Source organism: Poecile atricapillus, chromosome 4 (assembly GCF_030490865.1).
Source record: "Poecile atricapillus isolate bPoeAtr1 chromosome 4, bPoeAtr1.hap1, whole genome shotgun sequence".
NCBI classification, from domain to species: Eukaryota; Metazoa; Chordata; class Aves; order Passeriformes; family Paridae; genus Poecile; species Poecile atricapillus.
In genome coordinates this window covers 48,684,956-48,699,940 of record NC_081252.1, presented here as the reverse complement: position 1 = coordinate 48,699,940, position 14,985 = coordinate 48,684,956, and the positions used below count along the sequence as shown (strand labels likewise).

The following is a 14,985-nucleotide window of genomic DNA, read 5'->3' as shown; positions in this document are numbered from 1 at the left end:
TAAACGTTGAAATGAAGAGGTTAATTGCTGGGACATTACCTGCCATGCTGCAAAGTAAAAGCTGATAGTATTATGGATCTTGACTGGAAAGTCAATTGGCAAGTTTGATTTCATCATGTGCCTTAATTATTTGCCAAACATAAACAATCAGCAGGAATGGAAATTATTAAAAAATGGTGCATGAAGTAATTTTTTTAGTATACTACCATTATTCTATTATAACAAAATTATTTTCTTGAAAATATTTATTAAGAAGATCTAAAAATAATAACCCCTAATGCTGTGTCGTAATAGATGTAAGTCTCCAGCATGTCCTGTGTAGCTGAAGACCCAGTACCTGTTCCAGTGAATGAGAAAGTTACAGGAAGGACTTAATGATCTTGGATTCAATAGGAAACTAAGACAGGTCTCAGTCTGCGTTGGAATTCAATGTAGATATTTCAGGAAAATAGAGAAAAAAATCCAGCATTTGGAATTCAGTATGAATGGTTGAAAACATTCTGCCTTTTCAGGTTTTTTTTAAGAACTGCAAAGATTGAACAAAGAGCATCAAGTGGAAAGATAAAACAGAGCACTTGGATACACTGAACCACATAGTAACTAAACATGAAATATAAATTAGAGCAAGGAACTTGTCAGTCAACAAAATAAAAGAAATGACTGTTAGTCTTTGGAATTACTACTTATAAATAGAAGACTCTTAGGCAGTTGAACAACCAAACAGAATATGTTTTGAGGCAGAGAAAAAAGACAGCTGGAGACACGAAACACCAAGTTTATATATTTAAGGGTCAAACAAAAACTAAGGACTTGGCTTTTGACTTTAAGGAATACTTATTGAAATTACTGCAACTAACCCATGCTATGTGACATCATAGAATCCAACTTTAAATGGATTATGAGAAAAGTTTTGATTGAGTATCTTCTGGTACATGTAATATAATTTCAAGTCTATGTTGCTTCTCTTGTTCAGTCTTCAATGAAACTGAAAATGTGCCTATTAGCAATGTACTATATTGTTTCTGAATTTAATTTTTATGTATATGTGTGTGTTCACCTAACAAAAGGTGAGCTACAGCAGCATAAAATGAAATTGTGGATTGTAGAAAAAAGATAAAGTAAGGATTGTGAAAATATTGAATGTAAATGTTTTGAAGAGAGATATTCATAGATACCACAGTCAGACTAGACTGTGAAAACTGTGAACAGTTTGTCCCCACCTCTTACACAGTACCAGTGAAATGGATCAAGCCTTACATACTATTCTGTAAGCATTCACACACACTTGAAGTACGTTGATTTTTTTCAGTCACTGGGGTTAACTCACATTTTTTAAACTCAAATGATTGCATTTGTGGGACAGGTGATGGATAGATGTGTCTGTAGAACAGCTTTGGTGTCAGCTCACAGTATTTATTAGACATACATTTTTAAAAAATAATTAAAATGTTTTTTTTTGATAGATACCATAATTTCTCGTATTCTCATCTTTTTTCTCATAGTTGTGTATTTCAGTACTAAAAGTGACAGGATGAAATTTTTATTATGGTTCCTAAATATGAAAATCAAGAAAAGTAAATTAAAGTCTTTGCTTCTGACCTTTTCAAAGGCAGTCAAAGGAGTCACATTTATAATTTTATCTTGATAATACATTGCTTAGTCTATTGGATGTTTGGAAACAGGCTTTAATCTCTGTTGAGTTATTGGACAGTTGAATAAGTTTTGTTTTAATAATGGGAAGAAATATTTCCCAGATATGCAGCTTAAATTAGTTTGAAGAATGCCTTAGCACTTTGAAATGTAATCTCATCAGCCTTTATCAGATACTCAGACCTGACTTGGTTGATCCTTGGCTGTGAGGACACGTTAAGGAAGGTGTAAGATTCTGTATGAAGGGATTCAGTGTCTGCATCCACTTTGTGTTCTACATGAGCTTGGGGGTAATACTTAAAGTTTAAGAAGGTACCACTTCTCAAATCACTAAATTAAAATACTGTGCTAAGTCATGAAGGTACTGGAGTAGAAGTAGGGAAATCAAGGTTTTGTTGCTGAAAAATTTTAGCAAACTAATAACTTGTAGAGGGCTGTTAAACCAAAAATCACTTATGGATGATATAGGGGCTTAGGTTTCAGGGACCAAACTGTATTTCAAGTAATATATTAGTAGTTTGCCTATTCACATTAGCAACAACAGGAAGATTGGTTCACAACTGTTCACAGAAATCCTGTTCACAACTGGTTGGACTGATGATCATCAAGGTCTTTCCAAGCTAAATGATTCTATGATTCTATAACTGTTCTGCACTTTCACTGAATACGGGCTCTCTTTTGCACAAGATCAGCTTTTACTATATTGGTGAACTTGGGAATGTGCCTATTATTGCATAGGCATGTGCAGTTACATAATGCTTCACAGGGGAGGTATTACATTCACATTTTTTCTTGACTTTCATGAAATTAAAATCAGATCCTTTGAGTTAAGACTGTTTTATAAATAGTCTGTTAGATGGCTGTAATAATTTAATGAATATAAATGTAGAAGGTCCTGAATTGTGCATACGTATAAAATGTAAAGTGTATGCTGCAACAGTTTGTGTTTTGTTATACATAATCTTCATTATGTTTTCAGGATGGAACATGAGGCTACCCAGCTAGAAAAGCAGCACGTGCACAGTGTGTATGAAAGTACAGCTGCCTACTTTAGTGATCTGCAGACCAAAGCATGGCCTCGTGTTCGGAACTTTCTGCTGGAACAAAAGCCTGGCAGTCTCGTTGTTGATATAGGTAAGCCATTCTTTGAAGTGGTGTGAAAGATTGTTTATAAGCTTTGCTAGTTTAGCTGTTAACCATATTTAGCCTTCAGATCAACTCTTTTTTAACTTGTTTAAATCTGTTTTAAAATTGGTTTTAAGCCCCCATGCTAGATACCATATACCACTTCTTTTAATTCTTTGGCAGTGCATCATGTAGACAGTAAATAATTTTTTCCTTTTTTTTTTTGTTGAGCTAAGTCTCAATCTATCCATTTCCTCACTGGCTTAATGGTCTGTCATTCCCTTGGAACCCTTTTGAAAAAATTATGTTAATAGCCCAATTATTTAATATTTCAGTTTCTGTAGATCACTTAGTTTATGTAATACCAGTCTGCAATTTATTGGTTTTCATTTGTCCTGAAACTCCTCCTAGCAAGGCTTTTTATTAAGAGGAATCTTCTGATGTGATTGCTATTAAAAATATTTAAAAAAAAAATAAAAAAATAAAAAATATAATCTCCCTATTATCCTAAATGTGGACACCAAAATCTTGTTTTCCTGCTATGGCCTTGTTTTCCTTACATGTAGCATTTATACCTGGATTTTCTGTTGCTCCTGCAGCTTTTCCAGGGGTTTCCAGGTGCTGGTGTGTTTCCTTTGCTTGCATTATGACTTCAGTCCTATACAGCACATCATTACAAACAAATGCTTGTTTGCACCATTGTGTTTTCCATACTGTTTAAACTAATAAAATACTTTTACAAAGGAAGGTTTAACAAATGTGCACAATAAATTATGCATCCACTTTATCCTATAAGAGAAAGACACTATTTTAATATGCTGTAGGCTGTAGTCAGAAGATAATGTGTAGTTCTCCTGCTGCTGTTGAGCACTACACCAAAAATACTTGATTGATGTTACTTTGAACATAAATCTATTTTTATAGCTTTTTGCTATAAAAAATTGTCATTGCAGCCAGATACAGACGATGGTGTCTACACCAATGGCACTAATAATCTCAGGAAATATCCTGTGGCATACACTCACTCAACTGAGAGTTGGATTGGTTTGTCTCAGCCAAAATTGTTGCCACTTCAGTAGAAGTCATCTGCATCTTATCTGAAGTTCTTTGAGGCTTTATCAGCAGTGATTGCTGAAAGCTTAAAGTCACCCCATTGCAGTCTCATCTGGAGAGAAGATCAATCCTTACAGTTGCCAGTAAGAATAGTCCCGTTAAGGCACACAAGGTATCTTCTTTCATGAGGTTTAATAAGATCTACAGGAATCTAACTATTGTGTTTACACAATAGTTACAACAACAGTTAGGAGTTGCACTAAAATGGCACTAGTGCCTAGTGGCACTAAAATTTTCAAAATTGGTAATTTTCTTTTCAGTTTAACACTACCTTTTATTAAAATATCATTATGTCTATTTGCCTTACTATTTTTCATTGATCAAAACACATGAAAATAGCTTGGCCATTGTTACCTACATGAAGGAATTCACCTTCCTGATGACTCATTTAAAAGCTAATCTCTGGCAATTGTAGATTTTTAGAATATTAGGATTTTTGACCCTATTTAGCTTCATCCCAGAGAGGACTTTATACTTCCAAAACTTCACAGTGGTTAGAAAGCACTTCACCAAAATTCATATATTAAGCAACTGAATCTTCCTAATTAATGATGGTTGAATAAATGTATTCCTCTGCAAACACAATAATGAATAATAATTTCTACAAATTTTTAAAATTTGTAGTTTTCTAACATGCAGAGCTTCATGTATTACTGCATATATTCCTTGAACTGCATTAGAAATATTAATACTTTCCATTTCTCTCAAGTGTTACTTCAAAGAATAGTGCTTGCTTTTAGCTGAGAAATACTCTCTTTTTCAATACTGAAGTGTTGTTCTATTCTGCAATAGTTCCTGTGCTGTCTCTCTAGATAATGGTGCACATTAACATCACTGAGAGCAGCAGCACTGCAAGAAGCAGTGATGTTTCTAAAGATAACTCCAGGCCTTTAAATTGAATTACCAATACTGAGATGATTCTCTTTGCTAAGCTGCTACCCCGTTGCTTGGCTGTCAACTTTCAGAAATTATTCCTCACAAGTGACCCAGAGCTGCAGTGAACAGCTCCCAGTATAATTTTGAAAAGGGATTGTTATGCGTAAGGCATTGAGGGATCCTCTGAAAAATTTCAATTTAGTACAGCACAGTCCTTGAGAAGACAGACTTTTAGGTGGAAGATGTTCTGGAACAGTTCATTACATTTACATGGGTTATAATGCATTGGCACAAAGACAAAAAGAGGATGTGCCTACAATATGGAACTCACTTTTATGATTTATGGTTATTTTCAAGTCTGTATCTAAAGTAAAAATTTTCCACTCTGACTTGTGTCAGTGGCATTTATGGTTTAGGACTTCTTGGAGAGTAGCGAGATGTACTGGAGAAGTACTGCATGGGGTTAAGCAAACAAAAGAGATCTGTTGCAGATCACTGAAAAGACATAACACACTTATGGCTTCAGGAAGTCCCCTGAACAGAAAGTAGCTGGAAGCTGGAACAGTACTGAGGAAAGGGGTCTTAATGCTTATCCTTTTCTTACCCTCTTCTGGGCACCCATTTATGCTCATTGCTGGTAATGAGATACCAGGCTTTATAAAGACTCGGGTGTGAAGCAGCGTGGTTGGGATTTTGTTCTCAAAGATGTACAATAGTGGCTACAGAGGACCATTCTTTCTTCCTCCAACCTGCACTTATCCTTGTTCCCCACAGGAATACAGATAACCTGCTATTATACAGGGCTGTGTAATGAGTATTTTTGTTGGTGATGTTGGTGCTGTTACAATACTAATAGTGTGAACATACAATTTCAACAGTCCAAATCCGGTCCTGCAGCAGTTAGGCTACTCAGCACAAACCCTCCAGGAAAACTTAGGATTAGGAAAGCCCTCATATTATTTTCACTGCTTTGGGAGGGAGAGCAAATGTCTAGAATACATGACTTCTGACCTAGTATCCTTTTCTTTAGGTTGTGGAACTGGAAAGTATCTCAGTGTCAACAGTCAAGTGTATAATCTAGGCTGCGATTACTGTGAAGGACTGGTAGAAATTGCAAGGAAGAAAGGTGATGAAGTTCTGGTGTGTGACAACCTTAACCTTCCCTTTAGGGATCAGTGCTTTAATGCAGTCATTTCAATTGGAGGTAAGACAACATACCTGCATTCTGGCCCCAGCAAATCTAATGTTTCTATCAATTATAAGCCTGGCAAGTTTAAAAGTTTACATGCTATTTCAGTACATTTAACAATAATGGATTTTAATCCCTCTTGAATAGAGACATGGTATGCCTTTGTCCATCTAATTCTAAATAAAGTGGTTTTCATCCTGCTACAGAGAAAAACAAGTATTTATGTACTTAGTCAAATACTCTTCTTGGGTTTGCTGGTATAATCATGTCTAAAATATTGATTTTTCTGCAGAACCACCAGAGTGATTCTTACCAGAAGGAATATTTAACCCAGTAAAGAGTTTGCACAGATTCTGTTGGTTGATTGTAATTCCTTCTGGTAAATTAAGCTTGTATCTGTACGTCATCTCTGTCAGTTTTGATAAAATTTTGCAGGAGAGTCTGTGGTGATGTATGGCCTAATTCCAGTATAAGAAAATATCAGTTCCCTTCTCCCTATTCTGTGCAAAAAAGAATAGATGTTTAAATTATTTTTTTTTCAAAGTTTGAAAAAAGATTCTTTGGAGTCAAGAGTATCTGGAAACAAGCACTGAGTACATAGATTGGAAACTCTTCTCAGAGTTGTCTATTTTATATTCTCAGCAGCTTGTGAGAGCCTTGTTGATACTAACTGCCAAGAATTCTTTTCTTGGCTTATGATAATAAAGCTACATTTTTTCCCCCTTGGTAATTTAATCATTGTTTTGATTAAAACAAAACCACAGGGCTAGTTGGATGCATTTTCATAACTGCAGTGTTGAACTAACTGTTTCTACAACTAGAATTGGCTACTGTCAAGCAGCACATATAATCAAATTTTTCTGAATTTACTGAGAAATGTCTTCAGCTAAGAACATACTCTATTATCTGCTATTCCGTGGGTAGATGGAATGTTTTTCATGTAGAAGTGGTTGGCTCCAAGTCCACTTGAAACAAATTATAGAATCAGTCCTCTTTATATCACTGAATCAAACCTAGTACTGATGACATATAGAACAACATGACCAATGTGTCCAAGCTCAGTACAAGTTAATGCCACTGAGAGTTTAGAGAGAAAATAGGTCTCTTCGCTATTCTCTGACTGTTAAAATTGGCTCATTCATACTCCCAGTTAATAGGAAGATAGAAATAATATAGAAATCTTGAAATGTGTTGTAATTTCACATTGGAGTGAAATTTGAAAATGTGGGAATTGTCCTGGAAAGCAAATCCAAATATAATGATCAAAAATTTTATTCTAAATTTGACTTTTTTTTTTACTAGCATAACATATTGTAAAAAAAAAAAATGCTGAGACGTGCAATGTAGACATTCTTTTTTACAAAAATTAAATTTAATTTGACAAAATTAAAGCAATGGTGAATATTTTTCTAAATTTTCTCACTAGATCTTTTGCAATGTGCTGATATAAAAGTTCAAAGTAATCTTTTTACTGGTATTTCCTTTTTACTGTATTTGTTACATGGTGAAAAGATTTTCTGTTTTCAGTAAGATAAGTCTGAAAATTGTGCCAAAAACTAAAGTCAACCTGATACTACCTGACCCACCTGAAGGCCAGACATTTAAGTGAAAGCTTGCCATGTTATAATGTGTTATGGGTTATGCAGAGAAACAGAAATCTCCAGCTTATGTACCTGACTTTTCTTGAATTCCTGTTTTGGGGTGAGATTAATTTCCTTCCAGATTTTCCTATTTTTACCCATTGAACATAAGCATGTATTTATATAATATTTATATTGAACATAATCATAAAAGAGAGCACTCTGAGGTAAACTTCCATTGTGGTACCTATAAATTCAGCACTGTTGCTGATTTGTGATAATTTGGAATGAGGCAATTGAAATGATTGAACATTTAGAACAGGTTGAAGACAGAAATGCTTTGTCCTTCCTAATATTCAATACATAATGCCTTTCTTTTTTTCACAGTGATACATCATTTCTCAACTAAACAAAGAAGAATCAAAGCAATAAAGGAAATGGCAAGGATACTGACACCTGGAGGCCAAATAATGATTTATGTTTGGGCTATGGAACAAAAGAATCGTCGCTTTGAGAAACAAGATGTATTTGTTCCATGGAACAAGGCCTTGTGCTCACGCCGTTTTTCAGAATCAAATCAATCTGGAGATAAGGGTGAGTTTGTCCATACAGCAAAAGGCCAAGACATACACCCTGCACAGCTTGTCATCTCTGAGTGCAGCTACCAAAACAATCTGCAGCCAGAAACTGATTCAAAACACTCCCACAGTATGGACCATTGCTTACCCAGAGCCTGCTGCATGAAAATTTCTGAGGAAGAAAACAGGTTTTACAGTGCTCTAGGAAGATCTTTCCGCTCATGGTTTTTCTCCAGATCCCTTGATGAAGCAGCCCTGAGAAAGCAAAGTGACAAAATGAAGCGCCTGAAACATGAGGGTGTGTGGGCAAACAGTACCATACCCATTCAACATTCACGACACTGCAGCTTGGATTTAGGTCACCATGGGTCACTGTTAAATGAACCAAGTTTAGATGATGATGATGATGTGTTTGTGGAAAGCCTGTCTCTCAAAAAACCACAGTGGTCACCAGCCACAGCTGCACCAAAGGATTTAAGTTTAAATGGAGGACACCAAAGTGTAGCTCAGAGCAAGGGGGACAAAGCTTCATTTCTAAATGGCCCAGTGGAAGACAGAGACTGCCTCTGTGGCTGTAACAAAGATGGTGCTGGTAAGTCTGATAACAGCAAGTTTTTCAAAAGAACTTCAACAACCGATTCCACTGACTCAGCTTTGGATTCAGCAGTGTCTGTTGGGGACCAAACTGATGCCATGTTGGATACAAAAGCCTTCATGCGTTATTACCATGTTTTTCGGGAAGGGGAGCTGTGTTCTCTGGTGGAAGAGAATGTGCCTGAGCTTCAGATACTTTCTTCCTGCTATGACCATGGAAACTGGTGCATTATTGCAGAGAGAAGAGGAGCATAGCTATAAAGAGAGCAAAGCAGAATCCAGTGACTGAGGATTTTAAGCTCTTCCTTGTGTTACTGTGATTGTGCAGTGTGACATGGAATTGGAATCTTGTAGTTGTGTGCCATTCATTTTTGAGTTATTATCTCTCAACTATTTAACTAGCTAATGCAAGGTCTGTATATAGGAATGCAAGTGGTAGATAATATTTATGCTTTCCAAAACTTTTTTGAAGTTAAAACTGTAGAGTTTTATATTGCTGTTAGCAAATAATTGTGTTTTAAAATATACTTTTCTATTGAGAAATAAACCTTTTTATAAACCAAGGATCAGGGCATCTTTTATGAGAAATATCCTCTCAGTAGAAAGTCTAATCTTTGTTCTTCAGATGCCAGAAGTTTGTCACATTGCTCCCTATTCTTGAAGTGCTATAAATGAGACATGGACACTATGTCTAAAATTGTACTTGACTGTACACTGGTAGAGTGCATGCTGTAGAACTGGGAGCAAGCATGGTCCCAGTGCTCCTCAGTTGGGAGTAAAGTTATTAATGGGCAAAAAACTGTGTACCAAACAAGCTCTGCGTGTTCTGTCATTTGATGTTTGTATTTGGGAGCAATGACAGCACAGATTTTGGACAGTATTTTTTACTTTTGTTTTAAAAATAATTTAATTTGTCTTGCAGGTACAGGTGGAGTTTTATGTGTTAGCTCTCACAAATATCTTATCTTAATTTCCTTTGCTGTAGTTTTCCATTGGTTACATGTATATAATAGTCAGAGGGATTTGTGGGAATGTATTATGTAAAGTTCTAAAATATCAAATCCTTGAAGTACGTATATCTTTTTGATAAGCCTGGGAAGCTAAGTTTAAATTAATAAAAATCCAGTGCATATCTGGTCAGCTGTCATATTTGCTTTTCTTATTCACAGACATGAGAATATACGTTAATGGTGTGTTAAATAATGTAGACAGGACGAGGATAAGCCCAGTTTGCACATAAAATTCAAATTCCTGTCTTGTGAAGTTTAAATGAATCTTTTGGGACCTAAGTGATAACAGATTGTTTACACAACTTTCCTATTCCCTCCAAGACATACCATCACTATCCATCTGTAGTAGGCTGTAGCAATTTATAGTGCTGGGGATAAAAAGCACCTGGCTTCAGAAGATCAGTAGTGGAACTGCCAACAGAAGCAGGGCTAGAAGAGGCTAATTGCCTCGTTAGCGCAGAGTTACTCCATTCCTAGGCTTAATTCATAGTCAGTGGTTGCAGTGCAGGGCACATCTTCAGCTGGTGTGAGATTTTGTGAGCTGCACAGATTTCACCCCCCCCAAAAAAAGAACCCCTAAACCTCTTTTGTTACAGCAGTTTTAAAGAGCTCTATAATTAAGATGTCTGCCCTATTATTGAGCAAGTAGCTTTGAATACAAGGCAATAGGAGTGAAATGCCAAGCTTTTCCAGTCTATGCTGCCTGAGTAGGTGGATTTGGGATTGTTCAGTAGAAAACTTGATGGTGCTGAGTATTTTTTGGTGTAGCTTCCCAGCTGTTAATTGCCACATGGTAATGTATTATATTTACTGGAATAATGTCCTCAATCAAGCAATCATTTTTGTCTTCCTCATAGGTTGGGATCCTTATACTTTATCCTTCCTGGGTCTGTACCACTTGCACTCCCCACAGGCCTTTGAAAAATAAAAGTGTGGCCAAAGAGCCATACATTCTGAAACACCATTCCACTCTAATCTAAACATTACTTTCAATACAGCCTGGGGCTAGGGCTTTCAGTTGCTGTGTATGAGCCATACTTCAGAAAATGGGCAATATTCCCTGCCTCACTGGGTCCAGCTGCTCCTGGCTGAGGGGACTGCACCTGCTGCATCCTCAGGCTCCAGATTTAGACATTTAGTGCCAAAGTACCCATATTGCAGAGCCAGCATGGATTGTGCTGAGCTCCACACCTCATTTGCAATGGGGTTGTGTCAGACAGGGGAGGCCTGCCTTTTATTCTGGGAATTTCTGGACGAGCTTGAAAATTTTAGAGAAGTCAATTGCTTCCAGATAAAGTATGGATATTCAGCACTCCTGGAATTTGGGCTGTATTTAAGAAAGAGGTAGATTATTATCATCCTATATCCAATTCTGAAACTTCATCCCTAAATGCCAGCATGTAGGAACTTCATTTCACACATATGAAAATATTTATTAAGTATTACTAATCTTAACTGACAGCTGGGTTTAGTTATTTGGGAGAAAGAACATCACAATTTTGTTATATGAACTTCTACAGTCTGACTGTGGCGTGTTCAGTGTGTAGTTTAGTGGACTGATGAAATTTGGGGTAAACTGAGAAGGGAAATGTGTCAATTTTCTTTAGAATATAGATTTAATATCCTTGCAAGAGGTGGAATCTGTGTCAGGCTCCAGTTAAAACTTCTTGCTCTATATGTTTGAATTACAGTTGTCCCCTCAAAGCTGCTGAAGTACTTTGAACCACTTTTGTGTTTGTAGACTTTCCATGTTTTATTTGGTTTGAGGTTCTTGCCTGGGGATGCTTTTCACAAATACTTATTTCTGTATTGAATTTTCTCATGTTTTGAGTTGATGCTGAGTTTGGATTGGATTCTTATAAATTCTTGGGAGAAGGAGAGGGGAGGTTTGGTGAGCAGCTTTTTGGTTTTTTTGTTCCCCAAATATTCAGTTGTCCTCTGAGGATGTAACATCACCATGTAACATAATTTTTATGGAATCGGGTCAGTCAGCTGAGATCATGACTGTGAAGTCTGTACAGCAAGTATCTACTACATCTATTAATGGAAGCTGCCTGGATCTGTAACAGCTTTATCATCTCATAAATCAGATTTCCTTACTCAGAGCATGGTGAAGGTCTCTCTTGAGAGGTTTCTCTTTTGAGGAGGCCCACCTTAAGCAAAAGGTAATTTCCAGCAGAATCAATGTGATCTCAGACTTTAACAGCTTACAAAGTTAATGAGCTCAGAGAAGTGGATGTACCACTAAAAAATATAGTAAATGAATGAATAAGTAAATAAAACCCAGCTGGCCTTGAATGCTTAAGCTTTTGGCAATGTCAAGACTGAAAGATCTGACTGTTATAATGTAAAAGGCAAGTGTGTTTTTACATTTCTTCTCTGATGATTGGGCAATAATCTCATCTCAGTTCTGCTGATAAAAAACTTACTTCTAGCTGTAGTGGGCTCAGATTGCTCCTCAGGTGCTTAGGTAGCACTAGGTGGTATGTGGAGAAGTTTTGATGACTTGAGAAAGATGCCCTGGTTTCTTAAAAAATTAATTCAAGTGAAACTTCCTGTGTATCAGTTTCTGCCCATTGCCTCTTGTCCTATTACTTGGCACCACAACTGCAATAAAAAATACATTGAACAGACTTATTTTTGCAGGACTAATACAGTTGTAATCGTTGATAAGTGTTTCTATTAGAAGTGAATGTGTCATTTTTTTGGTACTAACAGTGGCTAGTTTACTTTCTTCCAAGCTCATCATGTAGGAATTTTAAAATCACAGTTGAGAAATGAAAGCTAAAAACATTCTAGCAGACTTTTCTGGTAATTATTTTTATACAGGTTACTTATAAGCACAGTTTAGAATGCTAAGTGAAGAGCTGTATGTGTTCCACCAGCAAAATAGTGCTAGTGAGCTGCTTGGGTAGGTTCTGAATAGAAATGATAGCTCTGATCCTGCGTCCTCTCTGCTGTGTCATGTCTCCATCAGCCTGCATTCACATCCCTGTTGGGCTGTATTAGTATCGACAGTGTGTTAAATCTGTTGCACTACCTCCTTTCTTTGCTTAGCATTTTTACAGGATTTGGGACTACTTCAGTACTCCAGGAAAATGAATTCTGTCAGTGTTAAATATGTACAAGTGCTTCTCTCTTTTGCAAGTTCAGCATTTCTTACTCTTACAGTATATGAATTCTGGCAGTTAGCCGTGATTTTATCTTCCAATCTGCTGGTGAAAACCATACTTAGATACTGCTCTGTAGTCAATTCTGTGGTGTCCATACATGGAATCTATTCTTTAGTATTCAACAGAAATAAATTCTACTTGGTTAAAATATAATTTTCTACAAAATTTGTGTGTCTTCACATTAGCTAATAAATATATTAGCCCCTGAAAATCTTTGTCATGGAAATCTCTTAAATGTTAAATTTGAGAAGACTGTGTTAGTGTTGTTTTCTCATTAAGTTAGACCACATGGACACAATGCAGAACAGGATAGTGCAGGATTTGCTGTGGAGCAGGGAGTCTCTGCCTTTGAACTGTTTTAGCTATCTCTACATCTTCCTAGAGCTTGGGGTGCTTGAGGACAGCAGATGCCTCTGTTGCTCCTGTGGCAGTTCAGTACCTGCACCTGCTTCTTCTCCCAGTGCTCAACAGAGATAAGCTGTCTTAAGAAGAATACAAATTGTTCTATTTTTTAAAAAAACAACCAACCAACCCCCCACCAAAAGCACCACTACCACTATTGAAAAAACCCTAGTAGGGGGTGCTCCAGCAATTATGATCATATCTAAGCAGAAATAAAAATATGGAAGAAGGAAAAAGAAAAGAAAGATACTATGTGTGGCACTCCTAGCTTTGAAAATATTTCTGGATATAAATTCTCCTTGTCCTTTGGCCTTGTTGACAAGGTGCTATGCTCTGCTTTGATGAGGGCTTTATGGATGGGACAGTGGATGCAGGAACAGTGAGATGGTATTAGGTTGCCCTCTTCAGTTGTGACAAAGTAGGTTGACTTCTGCAAAATTTTGTTTGTTGCTGCTTTTTGTACAGCATCTCAAATTCATTTTTCGAAATGAAGAAAATATTTCTTGTCATTTTGAAACTGTCACAAGTAAAATAGACAAAATATATAGCTGAAGATATCTTCTCTTACACCTGTGGTAACTAAGAAGTCTTTGTGTGTGCACAATCAGATTGAAAGCCAATGCTCCTCTTGCACAGGATAAAAGTAAGTCATTTGTGAGAGGCATTTTGGTGAGGCAGCATCGTGTTCTTCTCGTGTCTTTCTTCTGCATCTTTGCAGAAGACACTATGCTGCATGTCAGAATTACTGGGAATAAATTGACCCTTCACATCTCTGCTTTGTTACCACAGAAATGACAGGATAGTCAGGTTTAATTCTGAACAGTGTTTCTTGTGAAAGGAGGAATTGGTCATTTGGGCAGAAAAAATGCTGTAGTGCACAGAAAGGACAGATACTCCAGGCAAAGTTAAACCTCTCTGCTTAAAAAGGGGAAAGCAGAATGTTTTGTAGCTCACTGGCCAAAGCTGTATTCCAGTGTGTCCAAGAGAATGCAAGAGATGAGACAGTGAAAAAATTAATAGAGGTTGAACACAGTATTTCCAGGCTGGTTTGAATTAATGTTTTATTCCATGGTGTAGCCTGATGAAGGTCATTACCTGTACTGAGCACTAGCTGCAAGTATCAACATCAATAACCATCGAGAGTGCTCACTGCTTCTTGGGATCTGATCCTCTCCACTTTGCACAGACTGGCAGTCTAACATTGACCACTGGACTATTGAAAATGTTTGTCTAAGCCCTGAGTAATAGGTTTAAATAATGAGCAGATACAAATATATCTCTGTATACATCTGTTATATATATAATTATTTTTTTAATGGAACCTTTTAATTTTTCCCCCCTGCATATGTTAAATGCTTTCGTTACATTAAAATACAATTTTAAGTAGCCCTTGGTGCAATTTCAGGAAGGGAAACAAACAATTTGACAGTGAGGAAGAAAGGACTAAGCCATGAGTCTGTCAGACTCATCCTCTGTCTGTCTGAGCTGCCAGACAGAGGATGTTTTTGGATGGATGTAGTAGGAAAGAAAGGGAAGGTGAAAGGAGAATCACATTAAAGAGAATGACAGAAAGTTGCTCAAGCTTGTGAAATCTGACCTCATTCAGGGAAAAATTACCTCAATATCTGATTCAAAGTATTCCATTGACTTTCCTGGTCTTTGTATTGGCTGTTCTCTGAAATGCCTGTTTACCCT

General features: G+C 36.7%; 1 protein-coding gene across 7 annotated transcripts in view; it reads left to right on the top strand.

The window, feature by feature from the left end:
• TRMT9B (tRNA methyltransferase 9B (putative)) overlaps positions 1 to 9,837 on the top strand; it is a 111,345-nt gene extending 101,508 nt beyond the window's left edge. For all 7 annotated transcript variants that reach the window (XM_058838297.1, XM_058838293.1, XM_058838296.1 and 4 more), the window contains 3 exons: positions 2,630 to 2,784; positions 5,795 to 5,968; positions 7,921 to 9,837. In XM_058838297.1, coding sequence (XP_058694280.1) covers positions 2,631 to 2,784; positions 5,795 to 5,968; positions 7,921 to 8,960 — 1,368 coding nt within the window. In that variant the 5' untranslated portion in view covers position 2,630 and the 3' untranslated portion in view covers positions 8,961 to 9,837. The remainder of the gene's footprint in view (positions 1 to 2,629; positions 2,785 to 5,794; positions 5,969 to 7,920) is intronic.
• Positions 9,838 to 14,985: the final 5,148 nt, after the last annotated feature.